The following is a 20,765-nucleotide window of genomic DNA, read 5'->3' on the forward strand; positions in this document are numbered from 1 at the left end:
ATGATTAGGAATCAGATTGCAAATGCTTAGTGAAAATTGTGTATGAACTGAGATTGTGTTATAAGGAAATAAATTACTTGTTTTTTCTTTTTAAAAAAATAAAAATAATATTGGATGATTAAAGTACTATGAAATTCAAATTATAAAAATTTAAAATAAAAACAAATTAATATATTCTCTCTCCGTTTCATATAAATATTGTCATTTATTTTTTGTACATAAATTTTTTAATGTTAATATTATATTAAATTTAGTAAAAAAATAAAAATATGCATAATATAAAAATAATAAAATTTGTATAATATATTTATTATCTTAATTATGTAGTACAATTTTTAAATTAAAAAATAATGATAATATTGGATTATTGGTTTGAGACCCGTGGGAAATAAATAATTGCAACCTTTTTAGGGAAAAGAAGATGTTTGAGTATAGTAAGTAGGGTGGCAGTAATTAATGTGTTTGTCTTATTATCAACTTTGTATAAAAATAATAAAATTTTATAATAATAATAAAAAATATATATATATATATATACTTAAAAGAGCAAAAGTACAGAGAAAATTCCTAAATTCTACTAATAATATTTAAATAAAAGGCAACTATTGAATTATATTTAATATATATATATTATAAATATATTTTATGTAATCTGATTTAGAAAATTAAACTTATAAGAAAATGACAAATTAAAAATATATGAAGTTCGGTTACTTGATACTTACTCTTATTTAAAATTATGTTAAAAATTTGAGTACAAAATTTAATAAAAATAATTTATAATAATTTTTACAATAAAAAATAATATAATTTTGGACTAAAATCGATTTTTTAAAAAATGAAATATAGGTTAAATTCATCAATATTTTGTATAAAACATATTTCAGACTGTGTTTTTATTTCTACCTTTAAGATAAAATTAATTATTTAATATAATATTTGTACATAAAAAAGAAATTAAAATATCATTTTTTATGAAAAAAATTAATAGTAAAAATTAATTTAAAATTAAAAGGAAAGTCCGACATATTAGATATAGAATTTTCAAATAATTCTAGATTAGCTGTTTGAAAGTTACTCCTTCTCCCTCTGTCCCATGTAATATGAGTGTATTATCGTAGACACGGAAACTTAGGTAAAGTATAATTAGTAAGTAATTAAAAAGTGTATTAATAAAAATAATTATAGATTAAAATTAAGATAAGTAAATAGTTTAATTAAAATTAAAAAAATTATAAAATTTAAATTTTAAAATGCGATTAAAGTGTATAATTATATTTTCAAAAACAAAAAGGACAAGTTATGTGAGACATACGAAAAATAGAAAATAGGACAAATTATCTGGGACGGAGGGAGTATTAAATAATGTAAAAGGTCTTAAATCAGCTATTTTCTAAATATTAATTTCTTTGATTTAGGACCTGACACAATAATTTAGGATATATATAATTATAAATTAAAATAATTAAATAAAATAAAAAATATTTAAATGAAATTAAAATGTGTAAATAGTTTGCAAATAAAAAATAAAATGAGATAAGACGTATAAAAAAATTAATTAAAGTGGACATAGCAGGTGATAGAAGGGAATAATACGCATTTCATGTTTGTTTTTTTCAATTTTTTTTTAAAATATTAAATAAAAAATTACCAATTTGGGAGTAACAATGTGGTCCCGCCCGGGCGGTAGGCCCCACAGATTCTTAGTGAAATCAATGCACGAATTTTTTGCACGTGATCTATTTATGTATTCAATTCTCTTACCCTCTTTATCCCCACGTGTTGATATTCCACCCACCCCACCCCCACCCCCACCCCCACTCTCTCTCTCTCCGGCCTCTTCGATAAATTCCTCAGAACTAAAACGGTAACCAGAAGGAGTGAGTTCTCAGCAGAAACCCTAACCAGAAATCAAACATGGTGAAGATAATCAACAATAAGAACTCACCATTATTCCAGCTGATCATATCCATTTTGTTTACGGTTACCTGCATCATCACCACCACTACTCAGCCGGAGGTTTTCCAGGAATCCACCGACGATGATTATTTTTCGTACCTGAGATCGGCGTTTTCTGCGCTGATCGCGCCGGCGATGAGGTCAAGCAACCGCTCCACGAATCATCTGGTGTCCTCCGGTCTGCAGGAAGCTGATTCCGGCGCCGGCGGATGGAGCAGAGATCAAGCTGAGGAAATCTGGAAGATCGCGACGGAACCGGAGAACGTGCGGTGGATAAAATCCGTCCGGCGGCGGATACACGAGAATCCGGAGCTGGCGTTCGAGGAGCACGAGACGAGCAGGATTATCCGCCGGAAATTGGACGAGCTTGACGTCAATTATCTCTTCCCGCTCGCGACGACCGGAATCAGAGCGACGATCGGTACCGGAAAACCTCCGTTCGTCGCCATTAGAGCCGATATGGACGCTCTTCCGATTCAGGTCCTCTCTCCTTCTTCTTCTTCACCTCATTCACTACTTCCGATTTCCATTCCGATTTCCTCCTCCATGAGTTCCTGCACGTTCGTAGACTGCAAATCATGTGCGCGAGGGACCGTTATGAATTTTTGCGTATCACGCTTTCGACGCTGTGGTCACCTATTGTTCATAGCCTGTAAGGCTGTAACCGTTCTCTCTCTCACTCTCTCTCCAATTAAGTGGTCCTGAATCAGATTTGACATTGCTTTTCTCCCAAGTCTGAAGCTCGCTCCAAAAAAATCTGACGAAATGACCTAATTGGTTGCAGGAAGCGGTGGAATGGGAGCACAAGAGCAGGAACACCGGGAAGATGCACGCCTGCGGGCACGACGCCCATGTGGCTATGCTCCTCGGCGCCGCACAGATCCTGAAAGCCCGAGAACACCATTTGAAGGTCAGTCAAAACCAATAATGGCATGTGCTTGTTTTCCGAATCTAGATTCACAAATCCGCACTGTTCCTAATCGATTTCACCTCACTACACCACGATTCTAGACTCCATTAATGGAGTATTTAATTTATTCAAAGAATAATTTAGATACCAACAAACAGAGCATTTACTACCATCTTCCCTGTTCCTTGACCTAAAAGACATTAATTCAATTGGGGATTTTAGGTATAGCTGATCCACGTTTTTTCCCCCCCTTTACATCTTGTCTCTTCCAATTAATACCCATGGCTTAAGTCTTAAGATTCAAAAGAGCTCCCTGTAACAGTAAGCATGATCAATTAGAAACATTATCCTATCCTGACAGATGAGATCCAAATAATAATAATAATAATAATGATATAGTGTACTTGTGATTTGTTCTAGGGGTGGGTGTTGGGTAAAATCCAATTCCCCAAACCTGTATATGCATTTTAAACTTGTAGACAAGGACAAGCAACAACCTGGTAGGGACCCTTTAAAAACATCATGGTTAGCTTAGCTGGGACATTTAGGATTTCACTTTCACGTCCTCCCTCAATTCGAAAAGGTGTTTGTTTACCTGCTGCACCGTATATGAATAGAATTGAATTGAATACATACTGGTTAGAGAGAATAGAGATGATATGTGGTGATATGATATAGATACCTCCATTGTTGATTGTGACTGGGGAAGAATTTCCTACGTTTCATTTTTTGGTGACTTTAAGGTACGAGATGGACTGGACCTCCTTTTTTGTCATCAATGGAGAATCCGTAGTTTTCTTTTTTAGTAGTGACAGGAGAATCGTTGGTTTCACAATCTACAGAAAGCTTTAGATAATTACCTTGTCTGCCCAACTTGTGTGTACCAATCCCCATGTGATCGAACAACTTATGTCGATTTCTTGTTTTATCCTCTCCCTTTTGGTTTTCTTTTTTTTAACCTCTGATGGTGACATTGAACTTAATTACAGGGTACAGTAGTGCTTCTTTTCCAGCCCGCCGAGGAAGCCGGGAATGGCGCGAAGCGGATGATCGAAGACGGGGCGATTCAAGACGTCGAAGCTATATACGCAGTGCACGTTTCGCACTTACTTCCTACCGGCGTGATTGGATCGAGGCCCGGTCCTTTGCTCGCGGGATGTGGCTTCTTCAAAGCTGTAATTACCGGCGAACTCTCCGGGAACACTCAGCGCGGTGACCCCGTTTTGGCTGCCTCGGCAGCAGTGATCAGTTTACAGGGAATCGTATCGCGGGAGTCCAATCCTTTGGACTCTCAGGTACTTTCGGTAACTTTCTTGAACAGCGAAGATGGTCTGGATTCGACGCCGAGGAGGGTCGAATTCGGTGGCACGTTGAGGGCTTTCTCGAGCTCGAGCTTCTACCAACTCCTCAACCGAATCGAAGAGGTTAGTCACTCGTTATTCGACTCATATATATAGATACACAACAAACATTCATACCTTGTTGAGAAACTGAACCTTTCGCGCCGGGAAACAGGTGATCGTCGCGCAAGCTAAGGTATACAAATGCTCGGCAACCGTCGACTCCTTTAGAGATAAGGACACGATATATCCGCCAACAGTGAACGACGCCGGGGCTTACCAACACATGAAGAAGGCTGTCGTCGATTTGGGAGGCGACGCGAATTTTGAGGTGATCCAACCGTTGATGGGATCGGAGGACTTCTCGTTCTACTCAGAAGTGATCCCGTCAACGTTCTTCTTCATAGGAATCAAGAACGAAAAGCTCGGGTCCGTTCACTCACCTCATTCTCCTCACTTCACCATCGACGAAGACGCCCTCCCTGCAGGCGCTGCAACACATGCTGCGATTGCCGAGAGATATCTACACGAGCGCCAATTATCTACGCCACTCGACACAATTCGTCAAGACTGAAACAATGCACAGCTGAATTTTCACGAAACATAGTAAAACAGGTAATCAGAAAAGAGGGTTACAAGTTCTATCCCCTTTCTGAGCCGGCATTAGAAACATCGGAAGCTCGATTTTTTTGTTCTTTTTGGGGCCGGGGGGGTTCATGTTGATATACATAATAGACCACGAAAATCGGTAGTTTTCGAGTCGAAAGCCATACTGTAGCTTCAATGTAAGTATTCTACTATTCATTTGTTTCTACATGGAATCTCCCCTACTCTCATAATCACCATATAATTCATCGAAACGCGACGATAATCGATTAAAGTCGACAGACGGAATATGTAAGACCAATTGAAAATTCTACAAATCAAGTTTTTACCTTTTCTCGCCGCATAAGACTCGACCAGCCTGCAAGGCGAAATATGTGAGGATGATGTCTGCGCCAGCTCGTCGGAGACACATCAAGGACTCCATCATGACCCTCTCTTCATCGATCATTTTAAGAACGCCTCCGGCTTTAATCATCGAGTATTCACCCGATACCTATACAACGATGTATCATAGACCACATAATAAGCACGATATTAATGATTTTATAACATTCTTAATGTAATGTACCGACCTGATATGCAGCGATGGGCAACGGGGAGCTATCCCGGAGAAGCCTTATTACGTCCAAGTAAGGTAATCCCGGTTTCACCTAATATTCGAACAAAAGATCACATCAAGAAAATCAAGGTTTCAGTTGACGCCAGGAAGAAGTGATCATCGAATAGGAATATATATATATATATACCGACCAGAAGAATATCGGCGCCTTCTGCCTCGTCCTCACGGGTTTCAATCAGAGCCTCCCGATAATTTGCAGGGTTCATCTGATACCTATTTGTAGTATATCCATGCTTAAATGACGTTCAATAATATTCATATAGAACGAGCTTAAGATTAGGTTGATCGAGAGATACGTTTTCTTGTCGCCAAAACGTGGATTCGAGTCTAATGCCTCCCGGAAAGGACCATAGAATGAACTAGCATACCTGAAGTGTTTTCAATCCAATTTAAAAATCAACCAAAAGATCACAAATAGGAACATTATAAGTCGACCGAAGATAATAGAAACAAGAAAAAAAGAAGTTACTTGGCAGTGTAAGACATAATGGAGACATGCTCGAAGCCTTCAGCATCAAGGGCAGCTCGGATAGCCCCTACACGGCCATCCATCATATCACTGGGACTAACGACGTCTGCTCCTGCTTGAGCCTACAAATGAAATGTCAGCCGGAATCAAAATCCATTTTCGAATTTTAGTTCTTTGTACATTAATTTTCCGTAGCAGTGTAATCGAGAGCAATGATACTTAATGCAAAATCACCTGGGCTACAGCCTGTTTGCACAACTGATGCACGGTTTCATCATTCATTATAACACCTGTGAACATTTCGGAAATTTTAGGATAGAAAAATTATCGAAGTGTTTTTACTTGTACACTAATCTCTGATGTTCTCACCGTCTTCTCTGACAATGCCATCATGGCCGTCGCTGGAATAAGGATCCAAGGCAACATCCGTGTAAATGATCTGCGTTGATCGGAAAATGCCACAAATGGTAAATATAATACAATTTACTAGATAGATTGATAAAATTGTGTTTGCTCGGAGCAACAAAATTGGACTGATGGGAATATTGCCATACCAGATCAGGATACTTGTCTTTAAGAAGCCGTATGGCTCGAGGCACTAATCCATTTTTGTTATAAGCTTCATCTCCAGTAGAAGTCTAGAGTAGGAAACAAATACATTAGCCTATAACACAGAAGAATTGAAGTATTCTACAGTAACCAACTAGCACTCATTTTTGTTATAAGCTTCAAGCTCGACTTGACTGGTTTAGAATTCGAGCTAAAATAGTGGGTCGAGCTCGAGCTCGACTCAAATTTCAATTAAAGAATATTTCAATTTTATTAATAAAAGTAAATTGACATAAAATTTTTTTATATAAACTATATTAACATATAGAATAATATAAAGATATTATTACTAACGAATTCAATCAAGTTGTCTGCGAGCCGAGCTTGAGCTCAAACTCATTTACAAAAATAATAATTCTTGATCTCGAACTTGGTTTGTTTATTTCTATAGACAAGTCGAGTCGAACATGGCTCACAAGCTACTCGGTTCGTTTTTGTTTAGTAGCCTACAAATATCTCAATGAATAATGTACCTTTAAAGCATCAGGAACTTTTGGAAATAGCACGATGCTGTTAACACCAACATCCCGAGCCCTAGCAACCTGCATTTCACAAACATACTCAAAAGCCGGCCCAAAGCTTTTCAGGAAGTTGTTTACACCATTTACATGTATTAAGTCGAAACACATCTCTGACAAACATATTTTACGGAGATTAACTAAGCATGAACACATATAATTAACTCCTCACACATCCCACAGCATGGTTTCAATCGTAAAAGACAGCAAGGAGGTGACTACCTCTTCCACAAGTCCATGTCTCCACCCGAGCCTATAGCATCCGGGCATTGCTCCTATTGGAGTATCCTCTTCACCTGCACATCTTGCAAGATAAGGGCTCCTTCACATAACTAATTTTCACTTATTTGACACTAGAAAAACATCATACGAACACTTTTTCTCTCACAAAAGATCAAATCAAAACATTAATATTTTACATTTTCCAAAATTCTAGAAGTCTCACAAAACATCAAACCAAAACATTAATATTTTACATTTTCCAAAATTCTAGAAGTCTCACAAAACATCAAATCAAATAAATATTGGTTATGAAAAACTTTTGAAGTTGCGCTCACCTTCATGAATGAAAAGTGGATAAACCAAGTTTGCAGGGCTTATATTCGTTTCTTGGAACGCCCCTCTCAATGCAGGCGTCCTACGGTTTCGACGCGGTCTCCTCTTAAGTGGCTGTAAAAAACACTACAAATCAATGCCACAAGCAGATACCACACCGAATCTAATCACATCCTACAACAGCAAGTTCCTATTTCAAAGTTATACGAGCAGAAGCAGTAAGATAATGAGCAAGAAATAAAGATAGTAGCTAGCCTCACGGAAAGCTCAACATTACAGAATAGAGCCTTGCATTGCACAATTCATTTTCCTAGCCGTAATTGAGTGCCATTTTTAAAAAAAGATTAAGCTAAAAATAAACGAAAACCTTTACATATATATGTAACTTTTCAGTAATTTCAACATACTGAAAAAGCAAGATGATCGATAAAACAAGCACTGTCTCATATTATCAAGCCATGGAAGACATCTAAGCCTATTCTTAGTCTACATTAATTTGATGTCTGGAAAACTTTTCTTACAAGGGGAGAAACAACAGGTGTTCCGGCCGGTGCAAGAGGTTTTGGAGGCACCAGAGGCGCCTCCGGAACATTACCAGCAACCACTGCAGCCTCACATTCCTCATCACTTAATCCAATCTTCTTACGCGCACCATCGTCCGCAGCTCTTATTGTGAGCTTTAGAGGCGCGATTTTAATCGAATTCAGGTTTGCACCAACAATGTTGTGATGCACTTTCACTGGCCTAAGACCCACGTACTCGAATTTAAGAGCTCTACCAGCATTACAATTCACTGAATTGAGCATCAACGAAGCCATAACAGCTTCCTAATATAACAATGTACTGCAAAATTCAAGACAGCTAATTAAAACACAGAAAACTCGATTATAAGCTTCCACAGAGGATACAATCGAAACATCGAGCACATTAAGTTTCAGAAGGAAAAAATGGCGAAAAACAAGATCAAATTACTCATGACATGGTTTAACGCGATTATTGCCAACAATTCATCAGAAATTCAGCATACAACGAGAAAAAAAATAAATTAAAGATTCTCTGACAGCGAAGTACTCACCGCGCGTTGGACAATCTGAAGAGCAGAGGAAGGGGCTGGGGGTCGGATTTGGGTGGGATTTATGATGCGAAAATCTGCAGACAAGGAAGGATGGGAAGAGAAGATAAGCGTTGAAGATGATTCGATAGATTCCAACAAACTAATTAAACCCGGTTTTCTTTTTCTAAAGGAGTGCGCGTTGGCGACTTTAGGTGTAATTGTATTGAACTGTAGAGGCAGGAACTGCAGGGAAGTCGTGGTTGGGGTAGTTAGGTTTGGTCTTTCTGCCCAGCAAATTTGACCACAGTTTTTTTAATCCCGTTGGGACATGACACTATTAATATTTAAAGGACACATTGAATCAAACGAGAGTATATTACATTTTTTATATTTATAAATATTTAGATGATCTTAATTAAAACTGCTATTCCATTAAGCACCATTAAACACATTAAATTCTTTTTTTTAAAAAAAAAATATTATAGATTTATTAATAAATTAAATCAACAACATATTTCATAATTAATGTCTGATCTTGTCTGGCTATTAACCGCAGTTGTTGAAATAGCATTTTTTTTTTATATATAATTGACATATCCTGATTTATGTCTTGTCACTAAAATACTAAATAATACTGCATCCTTCATCGAAAAAGATACCTATAATTGGATATAAATTTTAATAAGAGTAGGTAATAATAATAACTTTTTTATAGTATTTTTTTTATTAAAAAAGACACATGAATATATATATTTTTCTTAACGATAATTCTTAAAAAATAAATGGGTATAAATTTGACTATCAGCGAAATTGAATATGCGCGGCCGCCAAGGGGTATGTCGGTTTATTTATTTTAGCAGCAAAAATTTGGCTATTCAATTCTAAAAAATTACTATAAAACCCTATTTTCATTTAAATCTTATTATTTAAAAAACAAACTTCAAACACAAAGCCAAACATAACTATTTATTTAAAACAAACTATTATATGAACATAAATAAAATTCTGAGATATCAATCACTTCCATGGCATTGAACAGAGCATATAATCTTAAAATTTACATACTATCAATGGCAGTTCTATAGATTTCCAATTCATGGGCTAAAAATTAACTTCAGCAATACAGTCTAACATATATATATATATATATATTTCCAAAAGTCGAAAACACTGTCTTTAAAAAAGCTAAACAATAGAGCAAATTATCCAAAAATCTCATCATCAGATTGATAAGCCATTTCATTAAGACAACCTATGTTCGTACACTGTGAGTGTGTGTAATTATTACCTTCTTCTCTAGAGTTCATCGTGTCCGGGTGCCTGGTTTTCGACTGTGGATCGGTTTTTGTTAATGAAGTCGATTATGCTTTCCTTGGTCCTGTCCCCGTCGTATTTCAACAGGTTTCCGGTTGAAGACCTGAAATATAAAGTTGGGTAGCCTTTCACATCGAAAGTGTCCTGTGGGATATCATTCGCAGTCGAGTCCTGCAAGGCGGAACCGAACAAAGAAAAAATGGGGCAGATCAGTAATAAAGATAATGTGTGGATTACAAAAATGGTTAACGAAACAGAAGGCCAACATCCAAGAAAATTCGAGATGCACTAGTACACAAGTGGAAGAATTATGGTCGACTGAAATGCATTAATGAAACTGAATTTAGGGCTTACAATTTTTGCAATTAACACATCAGCATCGTTTTTGAATGAGTCGGCTACTTCATCCAAAATTGGTGCCAACTTTTTGCAGTGCCCACACCACGGTGCATAGAATTCCAATAGTACTGCACGGAAAGTAATAGTAACATTCGAGGTGAAATTCAGAGTGGTTTCGAAGTTCAAATTAGGAATAGTAACAGGTATATTATAACCACAACACAAAGAGAGTGTAACTGAGAGAAGCTTAAATCTAAATCAAGAAAAAAAATTTAACATTGAAAGGGGGAAAAACGAAGTAAATGGATGGAACATGGGAACAATGGGAAAAGAAAGAGAGAGAAAGAGAAAGAGAAAGAAAATATATCTACGGACCATTTTTGTTAGATTTAAAAACCATATCCTGCAGATTGTCCGCCACCACCACCTTTACTGGTTCATTGTTTTCTTTAGGGATGGGCTCGGATTTCTTGAAAGGTTTTACATTCCCATCCTTCAAATGAACATTATCAAGCCATTAGTTGAAAATACTATTTGTTGACTCAAATGACCAAAACCAAAATTTGAGTAACCGTCACCTTAAATTCCTTCACCCAGGATTCAATCTGATCGGGCTCAACGTTTGGCTTGAGATATTTCTCCCCATCATTGGTCTGGATAATAATTAGAGGGACTTGCTCTTCCTTTAGCCCGAAATACTGAAAAGCAACAGCGTTGATAATCAGGTTTGTTATGTCATTGCATTAGTGAAAGCTGAAGTACAGTGTGCAGTTAGATGTGAACCTGAAAGGCACCTTGACTGGCTTCAACATCACCAATCAGAAAAATCAGGTCTTTGCCCTTGTAAAGCAGAGAAACCTCGTGATACTTTGATTTCAACGTATCAAACTGCTCGCTACCAAAGTTCACAAACAACATTGCCTGCAAAAGACAGATAAACACCTTAAAATGGAAAGAAACAAGCTAACAGAGCACTATGATATCAAGAATTACATCATTTTCAACATGAGCAGTCAAGCTCTAAACTGCGATATATATCCACTACTATCTGAGAATCAAATGTACCAACAATTGAAATCAAGAAAAGAAGCAGATGCAGCTTAAAGTGAGAGCTGTACTAAACTAGCAAAGAGTGGCAAAGAAATCACGAGACAATTAACATCATGATTTTCCAACTGCGGCATAGAAACTTCAAAAATAACACCAAGTATGAGACCATCCAAAGAAGTACTTTCCTGACCTATTAACAAACTTATTTGCAGCAACTAAGAATGACAAGTACAACACCAAGAGTGACCCAAATAAATTAAACGACATGTTTAGTTGAAGAATGCATACGTATTTATACAAGAGTTTTACTTTTCCATTTATTAGATAGATATCAAAACAGGTTTGCTGAGAGTAACAAAGGAATATTGGCAGACCTTGGCACTGGGGCTGTTAAAAAATTTAATAACAAAAGGATGATGTTTTGGATCCTTGTCAAACACCGTCACAATAGGGGTGCTTGTTTCTTCAACAAACTTCACTAGAGCTTCCACATTAAATTCCTGCAAATATATTACAAGTTAGTAGATACACTGCACAAGAGTCTTGTTCTAGGAAAGACACAAATACCATGGTTGGTAAGCCATTGCAGTATACCTGGAAATCAGCAAAGAGTTCATCAAAAGGTTTAAGCAACCTAACAAGAGGCCCTGAAACAGATGAGTCGCCGCGAGGAAGAAGTTTGGCATCCAAAGTATGACCAAACTCATAGTCAGCCCGCAGTCTCTCAGCCAAAGTTGTGAAATTCTCAAACTTATCCCCAGAAAATTCTGGGAATACCCCAACCTATGAAATTAAAATATAAGTAAATATTCCTAAAATTACCAAATTATATGACACTAAAATAGTTTAGCAAACACACAAGAGTGCCCGGACAAAGAGAACTCACAACAAGAATCTTATTGCTGTCAACTATAGAACTAGCGTCCTCAGCAGATTTAATTTCAATGGATGCAGGTCCACTTTGTTTCATCAAATACTCGACAATACCATCAGCCTCTCTGGGTCCTTTGTAATCCTGAACAAAACTACCTCCATACCTCAGTATTTTAAGTGTGGGAAATCCGCTAATCTCGTACTCACGGGCAAGAGCTTTATTTTTCTCTTCATTAGCATCAATCTTTGCTAAAACAACTGGAGGATCACTTGTACTTAGAATGGAAGCAGCCTTCTCATACTGCAAATGCAAGTGAAACAACTTAGAACAAATGCACACATCGAACATTTTGTAGTACAAGCAAATTGCTTCAGGTCAATCAAATTAGCAAGAAATTAATACCTCTGGAGCAAGTTTCTTGCAGTGACCACACCTGTCACAAGATAGCAATATTTCAGTTGAAGACATAAACCAATTCAAGATTTGTTATATTATGAATACAGACATCCATTTCGACACTTCAAAGTTCGAATCCTTGAATGATAATCCAAAATTTCTCAACAATCAGATCTAACAAAGAAGCACAATGACCACACGGCAACAAGTAAACACACTCCGTAGCATTTACCCGATAATTCACGTCGTGAGAACGAAAATGTTAACTATTTAACAACAATGAGCACGTATCTCTAACCAAAAATCAACCCGAAACGTTCATTGACATCGCAAGTTATTAGAAAAAGGGAGCCAAGTCCGATCCATGGTTTAAAATATGAAACAAATACCAGACAGCAAAGAGCATAAGAATCACCAAGGTGCGTAAAATTCAACGACTATGAACTTGTGCTTCGCAACGAACTCAGTGAAATTTGACTGATCTAAAGTCACGACAAATTCCTTCGATTCCGACTCTTCCGCCGCCGCCAAAACATTGCCGGAGATCGATTCAAAAGCCACAAAGACAGTGAGGAATACGCAAGTCAAAACCTCGTATAGCGCCATTGATCACTTCCCTAAATCCCAGTCCTCAGAAATATCTTCAAACCCGATATCGCCCACCGACCAAATGACCGGGGTAGAAAAGCCCTCGCTGGCTGCTTTTTATAGCTCGTTATACAGTTACGATTTTGCCCCTAGCAGTTTTAGTTAGGACTCCCGTAGGTAAATAATTGCGCAGATAATTTCGCAAATTTTCCTTAGGAAAAAATTAATATTAATATCTAATGAGTTTTTTGTGGGCTCCAAAAAAATAAATGTGGATATTCTTAACTATTTACACGAATAATTCAATCAATTACTTAAATTTAATTTCCTAAGTTCACGCTTACCAGACCAGGGTGTTACAGGCAAGCTCAAATAACTTCATTAGAACAATCTTTATATAATTTTTTCTTTTCTTTTCTTTTTCATACTTTTACAAATCCCAAACTACTCTCTGATCGTTATTAGTAATTCAAACATAGGTGCATCAAAAATATGAAACGCTAATAAAGAGACAAATCGAATAAGTTCGCTCTCTGCAGTTCAAACCAGCAAGAAATAATAAGTTGGCGTTATTTCTCCCTCTTCTTTCATCACTAAACCAAAAGCGCCACTTCAATCTAACGAGAAGCCCTGAGAACAACAATACACATTATTATTATTATTATTATTATTATTATTATTATTTGAAGAAACAATTTGATGCCATTTTATTGCATGACATTTCAGGAATGAAAAAGTTTTGAGCCACAAATAAATAGATAAAAAAATATAATTTTAATTTTTTTATAATAAAGAAAAAGTAAAAAAAAATAAATTTTTTACTAAAAAGAAAATTGAAAATAAATTTGAATGATAGGAGTATGTATATATATATATATATATATTAATACCTCAGGAGGGTCGAATTTGGCTCCAAGATTGCTAAGCTTGGCATGAGCTTCAGCATAGTCTTTAAAAAATGCATCCTCATCTTCAGCATACTTCTCGGCGTAAACCTATACATACATATGTGTGTAACCACTCCTCGTAAGTTCTTAGAAGCGATTTTATAGCATATAGGAAAGCGTTTTGAGAATAGGGAATTGGTTATTTCACCTTGAAAGAAGGATCGTCGAATAGAACAGCATCTGTAGGTAGAACTAGGAGCTCCTCGTCCCTTCTTTCTTTGATATCCTGAAATTTGGATAGTAAAGATCACAGAGTTTGAGTTACTTTTTGGACGTGAAAACTTGTACTGTGAGATGCGAAAACCATTATATATTATATATATATCACCTTGAAGTAGGAATTGTCGAATTTTAGCCATTGTGTAGTCCATGATTGTCCTCCAGGCGCTCCAGGTCCTTCTTTCTGCCACGTGAAGAAACACAACCAAGAATGCGAATTCATTATCACAGAAAAATGTATTCTTAAGTGTTATATATGTTCAAATTATAAAGGTCATATTTTGCGAGCCCGTATCATATAGTCATCAAATCCCTCATTCTTCATTCACAGATGATCATATATATATATATATGTATATATATTCTGTGCTGCTGTAGAAGCAAAGAGAGTTTTATGGTACCGTGTATTTGGTTTCTGGTTTGCCCCATCCACTGCGATCTGGCCTCGACCGTCCAAGAGTGTGTGCACCAGAGAGAGCAACTATTTCCTGGCCATTAGGAAGCACATCTGTCATTAAGTGTAACCTAATTGGATACTATAATAAACTATAATAAACAAAAATCTGAGGGGCAAAGTACCTTATCATTAAGCCCCATCCTGTAGAAGACCTCGCGTAAATGATCAGCCGGGGAAGGGGGGCCAGCATCTAATTACAACAAATAATATTTAGAGCGGGACTCAGGAAAACATATGGGAACACATTTGAATGACGCAGCATAACAGAAGCCTGCTCTTATGAATGATGAAATTGAATTGTTACTTTTGACTACCCAAATTTTATGTATTTATATATTTTAGAGCTTGTATCTACTCCAGCATAAATCGTTGCAAATGTTTTTTTTTTATGCTTCCAGCTCTACATAACAATTAGTGTTTTGTGTCATCGTAAAACCATCCAACTATTTCTGCTGCTATAAAAGAGTTAAGACGATTGTCATTTGTGCTTCAAGCTCTATGTAGCAATTCATTCATATTTTTCATTTTACAATCCTTAATATCTATATATCAGCTACTCCAAGAAGTGTATCGAACAGATGCAGAGAAATAATCTAATAAATTACTCGGTTATGTTTCATGGGATAGAGCTTCTAAAAGGCATTTCAATCACCAAATCTTCATATTGTTAATGTCTTAAAACACTTCTATCAAAACTATAAACAGTTTTGTAAGTACTGCAGTTACTTTACCAGGAAGCCTTCCTTCCTCTGGACATTGTTCCGGTCCAGACACATCTACTCTTCCATACTTCATGGGAATTTTGGGTCCCCCAGCTTCCTATAACAGATCAATCAAGCTTGCGAAATCAGTACGAACCAAATTGTCTCAATTCCATCGACAAATGCAATTCAGAATGACCTCTATGGCAGTGGCACTAGCCAATTGGAATAAGTCTGCATATGTCACACTAGAGTACTTATCCTTAATGGGTTGCAGAAGTTTGAGTGCGTTGACAAGCCCTGTACAGCCCATACATATTGATAAACAACATAACCATCTATAAGTAAACATGATTAAATAATCAAAGCTAACCAGCATTTGCTCCATGTTTTAGTTCAATTTCGAATCTTAAACTTCCATTAGCACCACCCCTTTTCGGCCACTCCTCAATGTTCTTGTTATATGTACCAGCGTCATGCCAACCCAACCGAACCTAAATAGTAACAAAACTTATGATAACAGAGTATGTGAAGCAACGGTGTCTGTAGGAACATGAATCATGAAAATAACAAAGATCACAACAAAAAGGAATCAAACAACATGATGAATGTGTTCACTTGAGTGTGTTTGGTTCTATTTGAACAATAATTTTAATCCACACGATTTCCAATAAAAATAAACTATTTATTCTCACAAAATATCACATCAAATACTATATAAACCAAAATTCAAATCAAACCCCCAATTTCAAGCCAAACCCTTGTGTTTTGTGTAATTTTTGCACAAGGTAATCCACCATTAAATTGATTTTATTGTGTAAAGACATCACATCCAATGTCTATTTCTCATTCAAAATATTATATCTAAAGCCCTATTTTCTATTTAAAAACATCATATCTAAAACCTATGCTTCATTCAAAATATCATATCCAATAATTACGATCAAGTATAAAATAATAAATAAATCAAATAAAAACCAACTCAAAACACTCAAACAAATCAAACAAATCAAACGTGAGTAAACTTACCTATGTGTGTTCATTCATTTCTCACATGAATAACAACACATGAAGGGATGTGATGTTCAGTTAGTAATTTTTTAAATGATTTAATGACAACAGGATAACACTCAGCTAACATTGTATTAGACAGGCAGAATTCACTTAAACAAACCACCAAGTCACCAACTAGGCGTAAATTGAATAGAAGCTAAAAACGTTCAAAGCTACCTAAAAGGCTATAAATTAATACGCAGTTCCATTAAATTATCATTTCTCAACAAGATCTAACGACTCCAGCAATTTCAGAGCACCTGCATATTAAGCTTATAAACTACATAGAATCCTCAAAATCAAATCCCCTGGGTGGCTATGTTACAAATATATATATATATAGTAATATTCCAGAAGCAGCAGAGTATACCAGGATAGGGTTACAGAACTTCGTCTTCAGAAGGTCTTTTATATCTTCACGAGCACTCTTCAGCTGCCCGGCGTCCGATGCTACGCCTTTCGGCGACGACGCCGTCGAATAACCGACTCTCTCGCACAAAATTCGTCGCGCACAGCACTTCTAGATTATTAACAAAGAGCATTATACAAAGTTAGGTAAGAACTGAGAACAGTGCACAAATTCACGAACAAATGCGTAAGATACCTGCGGCGGAAGTACTAAGCGAGAACCGAAAGCAGGCGATCGGAGAGAGGTGACGGAGAGAGAAGTGCGAAAGGACAATCTGGAAGCCGATGCACCGATTGCCGGGAGGAGGCGGGAGGCGGCGGCGGCGGTCATTGGTACTGCAGTATTTGTCAAAAGATCCGCCATGAAATGTCGTTGCTTTTTGTTGGGATTGTGGTGTGCGCGTGGAGGCTCGTCACCTGGGCCGAATGTCTACGGTTCGGTTTCCTCCAATTCTTTGCTTTTTATAGGTAAAACGCGTTTGGATTATGTTTGAATGGAATCTTTTTTAATGCATATTGTGAAGAGTCCGAATTGTTATTGGCCTTTTGTTTTGACCCATTGGACCAATTATATTAGTGTATTTTTATTTTTTATTTTTAATTTAATTTTTTGAAAAACAAAATATTTTGAATATGCTCACTTTACACAAATATTTTTAATTTTTTTATTATAATTTACTAACAGTAACTTTTAAAGCATATCACATCAAATATATTTTATTTATTTAAAATATTATATCAGAATTTGTTTTTATTTCAAATAAACAATACCATTATTAATAAAATATAACATAAAAATAATATATAACATCAAATATATTTTATTTATTCAAAATATTATATCAGAATTTGTTTTTATTTCAAATAAACAATACCATTATTAATAAAATATAACATAAAAATAATATATAAATTCAAATTCAAATAAAAACCGAAACAAGCCCACCTTTCTTTAAAAATTTCAAAAACCCAAAGTTCTTTTTGTGAAAATTCTTACAAATTTCCTTAAAAATATAATATATTATACATATTAATTATTTTTATACCTCAACTTAAAATATATATATATATACATATCTCTTCAAACCAAAATACAAAATAAACCATTGCTCAATTCCTGATAAAATACAATATTTTATTTTACAATACATCTCATCAAAAAACTATTTAAATTTCTTTTACAATACATCTCATCAAAATACTATTTAAACTAGAATTTCAAATCAAAATCTATATTTTCCATAAAATTGCATAACTGATTGACAAATAAAACAAGGCTGTGAATCACTGACTTCTTATGCAAGGGGACGGGGGGGGAGGGGGGGGGGGGACCTTGGGCTCTGTTTGGATACATAAATCTGACAAAATCACAAATCTATTCAACATTAGTGGAGCTAAGAAAGAAGATGTAATAATATATGAAGAAAATATCAATACACCAAACCAACAACAAGAAACAAAGCCCTGACTGGCCACAAAACATACTGTTAAATTTGCTCATATTAACACTGACCTTCACTTCTCATCGAAATGCCGCGAGTTTAAAACAGCCAATTCAGGCTGACGTTGCCGAGCCAGATGAGCAACGGGAACTGAGCCAATGCGATGAAGAGGAGAAGGTAATGATGCCTGCTGGAGTCGTAGCTCCTCACTTCTGCGAACAGAACTCTTTTCATAGTCTTCACGAGGAATATTCCCATGCATAGGCACGTCCACGGCAGAAGAAAATAGTACGAATAACCCCATACTAATTTCCCCAGAACAGCTAAAGATAATCCCGTGAAGGTATATCCGGCGTATGACACAATGTCGAGTAGAGGAGCCTCACCACTGCCCAACGAGAACAATGTCATCTTCAACAGAGCCACTTGGAAGGTCCAGCCGACAACTCCCTTGACAAAGAGCCAGTTGAGAGCCTCGGGGCTAAACCTAGCAACACAAGGAGGGGGCAATGTTTATTTTGTTGGATGGGATTATCAACCTAAATAAAATGTTTTGGATAATGATTTTTATATAAATGTATTTTAGGGTAATTGTATTTGGGTAATTTAATCGAGGGACACAGATAATTCATACTAAAGCATGCCTAGAAACTAATAAAACAGACAAAAGAAGTAGAAAAGAACACTTTATAAACTTACTTTCCATGAAGACCTAATGATAAGCCAGCAAGAACTATGTAGGTGCCGAATGCCATGAAGGGAATGTACAAGTCTGGAGCATTTATGTCGTAGATAGGGGGCTTGTAAGAGAGCCTCCCGCCAACGGGTTCTGTGATTCTTGTCCAATGGCCCTGAAACAGAATAAAATAACTGAAAACGGTTCTCTAGAAGTGATAAAATTACAGCAAGACAACAAAAATAGAAGCATGGAAGATGATTTGGAATTGATATATACTAAATCTTACCCTGTGCAAAAAGGGGAAAAGGACGACCTTTAACTTATTCTTCACATAATGGTCGTTTACTTGGAAATAGTATTGAGGGTCGGAAAAGTACCTGCTGATCTGCTTGCAAATCCAAGGTAAAAACAAAAAATATAAGCTATAAAAAAGTGTTGTATCAACAATCTAAATGACCTGGTCAAGTATGGACTAAATTGAAGTAAATCTGTTCACAGGACATACAAACAACTTACATTGCTTTGCACATATTCAGAGCTAGAACCTAAGATTTTCTCCCCATAGGCACCCAGCCCACCTTTAATGAAACCGGAACTCGCACCATAAAATGCATTGCCAAAAGGATTTGGCTGTGCATTAGGTGCTTGTCTGGGTATTCCAGGTTGTGCACCAAGATTATCATACATTTCTTCAAAAATTAGGAAATATCTGCATAAATAATAGCAAAGATGTAGGGGAAAAAGATCATTATGAGATCACTTGAACAGGATCGAAACAGAGATGTAGTTGATTCTCCTAGTAGGTACCATCAATCCTATGTAAACATATACATTCATTGATGCATTAACATGAATAAAACCTATTCAACATATACATATAATAACAAACATCTATAAACAATGGACACATCAAGTAGATGAGTACTAGAGCTTTCAACGATTTAAATTCAATCTTTTAAAGAATTGATGTATTGCATAAAAAGTTGAATTACTAAACTAAGAATCCAAGCAATGTGGATATCTAACTTAAATCTATATCCACATACAAATTATTATCCCCTAGTACAAGCACATCCACACACATATTCTCCACACTCACATTTATCTCGCAAAAATTACATCATCATTTCTTTCTTAACATCATAAAAAATTATAACAAAGATTTTCCAATCACAATCAGCTTGAGCTAAAAATCTAACGATGCTCCAAAAAACCGTAAAATCTCCTCCGATCTAGCACAATCAACGGCGGGGAACCCTCTGAAAAGATCCGGATCCGAACTACCCACGCTTTACACAAATAATTTACCCGAACGCAAAGAATAAAGAAGCAAAAAACAAACCGTTTCGCAGATCAACAACGCCAATCTCCAGCGATTTCTTGCCGACGACGACAGGAGCTGGAAACCGCAGTACCGTAGGTCGGTTCGGGCAGAAATGAGTTAAACTGGAAAACGGATTGGGCTGTATTTTAATTTTGATATATATTTATATTATATATGGTCGTGAAAATATTCGGCTCAACTTATTATGGGCTTTAAATAATAAATTCCTTATGGGCCTTAAATGGGCCAATTAGATGGCCCAACTTAAATGGACTCAGTTTTTACTCATTTTTTAAATATTGAACCTACAGGACCAACATACGACCTGAATATAT

General features: G+C 36.2%; 5 protein-coding genes across 8 annotated transcripts; 1 reads left to right on the top strand and 4 right to left on the bottom strand.

The window, feature by feature from the left end:
• Nucleotides 1–1,815: 1,815 nt before the first annotated feature.
• Nucleotides 1,816–5,023, top strand: LOC127256969 (IAA-amino acid hydrolase ILR1-like 6). Its single transcript, XM_051283208.1, has 4 exons — nucleotides 1,816–2,439; nucleotides 2,744–2,869; nucleotides 3,859–4,293; nucleotides 4,385–5,023. The coding sequence occupies exons 1-4, from the start codon at nucleotides 1,918–1,920 to the stop codon at nucleotides 4,781–4,783; spliced, it is 1,482 nt and encodes a 493-aa protein (XP_051139165.1). The 5' UTR covers nucleotides 1,816–1,917; the 3' UTR covers nucleotides 4,784–5,023.
• On the bottom strand, nucleotides 3,549–8,809 carry LOC127256970 (delta-aminolevulinic acid dehydratase, chloroplastic-like). 2 transcript variants are annotated; one of them, XM_051283209.1, is made up of 15 exons: nucleotides 8,661–8,809; nucleotides 8,107–8,428; nucleotides 7,588–7,699; nucleotides 7,253–7,326; nucleotides 6,986–7,054; nucleotides 6,458–6,541; nucleotides 6,273–6,342; nucleotides 6,138–6,193; nucleotides 5,904–6,025; nucleotides 5,731–5,802; nucleotides 5,566–5,647; nucleotides 5,388–5,465; nucleotides 5,145–5,308; nucleotides 4,348–4,779; nucleotides 3,549–4,272 (listed from the first exon to the last, which is right to left on the bottom strand). In XM_051283209.1, the coding sequence occupies exons 2-14, from the start codon at nucleotides 8,401–8,403 to the stop codon at nucleotides 4,752–4,754; spliced, it is 1,308 nt and encodes a 435-aa protein (XP_051139166.1). In that variant the 5' UTR covers nucleotides 8,404–8,428; nucleotides 8,661–8,809; the 3' UTR covers nucleotides 3,549–4,272; nucleotides 4,348–4,751. The 2 variants fall into 2 exon arrangements, with proteins under 2 accessions (XP_051139166.1, XP_051139167.1); XM_051283210.1 differs by lacking the exon at nucleotides 3,549–4,272 and having other exon boundaries at nucleotides 4,774–5,308.
• Nucleotides 8,810–9,684: 875 nt separating this feature from the next.
• Nucleotides 9,685–13,303, bottom strand: LOC127257076 (protein disulfide-isomerase). The gene is made up of 10 exons (XM_051283364.1): nucleotides 13,028–13,303; nucleotides 12,619–12,649; nucleotides 12,229–12,516; nucleotides 11,937–12,125; nucleotides 11,717–11,842; nucleotides 11,076–11,213; nucleotides 10,871–10,990; nucleotides 10,668–10,785; nucleotides 10,308–10,420; nucleotides 9,685–10,124 (listed from the first exon to the last, which is right to left on the bottom strand). The coding sequence occupies exons 1-10, from the start codon at nucleotides 13,216–13,218 to the stop codon at nucleotides 9,936–9,938; spliced, it is 1,503 nt and encodes a 500-aa protein (XP_051139321.1). The 5' UTR covers nucleotides 13,219–13,303; the 3' UTR covers nucleotides 9,685–9,935.
• Nucleotides 13,304–13,501: 198 nt separating this feature from the next.
• On the bottom strand, nucleotides 13,502–17,428 carry LOC127257077 (probable L-ascorbate peroxidase 6, chloroplastic/mitochondrial). 2 transcript variants are annotated; one of them, XM_051283366.1, is made up of 11 exons: nucleotides 17,182–17,428; nucleotides 16,948–17,094; nucleotides 15,898–16,018; nucleotides 15,724–15,824; nucleotides 15,555–15,642; nucleotides 14,946–15,013; nucleotides 14,768–14,854; nucleotides 14,476–14,550; nucleotides 14,296–14,373; nucleotides 14,091–14,195; nucleotides 13,502–13,830 (listed from the first exon to the last, which is right to left on the bottom strand). In XM_051283366.1, exons 1-11 carry the CDS (start codon nucleotides 17,347–17,349, stop codon nucleotides 13,813–13,815), a joined length of 1,056 nt encoding a protein of 351 aa, XP_051139323.1. In that variant the 5' UTR covers nucleotides 17,350–17,428; the 3' UTR covers nucleotides 13,502–13,812. The 2 variants fall into 2 exon arrangements, with proteins under 2 accessions (XP_051139323.1, XP_051139322.1); XM_051283365.1 differs by having other exon boundaries at nucleotides 16,948–17,097; nucleotides 17,182–17,427.
• A 916-nt stretch (nucleotides 17,429–18,344) lies between these two features.
• Nucleotides 18,345–20,565, bottom strand: LOC127257557 (uncharacterized). 2 transcript variants are annotated; one of them, XM_051284028.1, is made up of 5 exons: nucleotides 20,449–20,565; nucleotides 19,623–19,815; nucleotides 19,393–19,491; nucleotides 19,127–19,278; nucleotides 18,345–18,914 (listed from the first exon to the last, which is right to left on the bottom strand). In XM_051284028.1, the coding sequence occupies exons 2-5, from the start codon at nucleotides 19,791–19,793 to the stop codon at nucleotides 18,527–18,529; spliced, it is 810 nt and encodes a 269-aa protein (XP_051139985.1). In that variant the 5' UTR covers nucleotides 19,794–19,815; nucleotides 20,449–20,565; the 3' UTR covers nucleotides 18,345–18,526. The 2 variants fall into 2 exon arrangements, with proteins under 2 accessions (XP_051139985.1, XP_051139984.1); XM_051284027.1 differs by having other exon boundaries at nucleotides 19,393–19,494.
• Between the last annotated feature and the right edge of the window lie 200 nt (nucleotides 20,566–20,765).

Source organism: Andrographis paniculata, unplaced genomic scaffold, assembly GCF_009805555.1.
Source record: "Andrographis paniculata isolate CXL003 unplaced genomic scaffold, ASM980555v1 Contig57END, whole genome shotgun sequence".
NCBI classification, from domain to species: Eukaryota; Viridiplantae; Streptophyta; class Magnoliopsida; order Lamiales; family Acanthaceae; genus Andrographis; species Andrographis paniculata.

Excerpts from the sequence above, each read along its gene's own strand:
- LOC127257076 (XM_051283364.1), bottom strand. The coding sequence starts at position 13,218 with ATGGCGCTATACGAGGTTTTGACTTGCGTATTCCTCACTGTCTTTGTG. Across the intron at positions 10,786-10,870 it reads CCTGGGTGAAGGAATTTAAG|GATGGGAATGTAAAACCTTT; the intron begins GTGACGGTTACT and ends GTTCATTTGAAG. Across the intron at positions 10,125-10,307 it reads ATGTGTTAATTGCAAAAATT|GACTCGACTGCGAATGATAT; the intron begins GTAAGCCCTAAA and ends TCCGCCTTGCAG.
- LOC127257077 (XM_051283365.1), bottom strand. The coding sequence starts at position 17,349 with ATGGCGGATCTTTTGACAAATACTGCAGTACCAATGACCGCCGCCGCC. Across the intron at positions 17,098-17,181 it reads GCTTAGTACTTCCGCCGCAG|AAGTGCTGTGCGCGACGAAT; the intron begins GTATCTTACGCA and ends TTAATAATCTAG. Across the intron at positions 14,374-14,475 it reads TCGACAATTCCTACTTCAAG|GATATCAAAGAAAGAAGGGA; the intron begins GTGATATATATA and ends TCCAAATTTCAG.
- LOC127257557 (XM_051284027.1), bottom strand. The coding sequence starts at position 19,793 with ATGTATGATAATCTTGGTGCACAACCTGGAATACCCAGACAAGCACCT. Across the intron at positions 19,495-19,622 it reads CTGAATATGTGCAAAGCAAT|CAGATCAGCAGGTACTTTTC; the intron begins GTAAGTTGTTTG and ends TGGATTTGCAAG. Across the intron at positions 19,279-19,392 it reads TTTTCCCCTTTTTGCACAGG|GGCCATTGGACAAGAATCAC; the intron begins GTAAGATTTAGT and ends ATTCTGTTTCAG.
- LOC127256970 (XM_051283209.1), bottom strand. The coding sequence starts at position 8,403 with ATGGCTTCGTTGATGCTCAATTCAGTGAATTGTAATGCTGGTAGAGCT. Across the intron at positions 5,648-5,730 it reads CGTTTTGGCGACAAGAAAAC|GTATCAGATGAACCCTGCAA; the intron begins GTATCTCTCGAT and ends TACTACAAATAG. Across the intron at positions 4,780-5,144 it reads GTCTTATGCGGCGAGAAAAG|TCTTGACGAATTGTGTCGAG; the intron begins GTAAAAACTTGA and ends GCATTGTTTCAG.
- LOC127256969 (XM_051283208.1), top strand. The coding sequence starts at position 1,918 with ATGGTGAAGATAATCAACAATAAGAACTCACCATTATTCCAGCTGATC. Across the intron at positions 2,440-2,743 it reads TGGACGCTCTTCCGATTCAG|GAAGCGGTGGAATGGGAGCA; the intron begins GTCCTCTCTCCT and ends AATTGGTTGCAG. Across the intron at positions 2,870-3,858 it reads CCCGAGAACACCATTTGAAG|GGTACAGTAGTGCTTCTTTT; the intron begins GTCAGTCAAAAC and ends ACTTAATTACAG.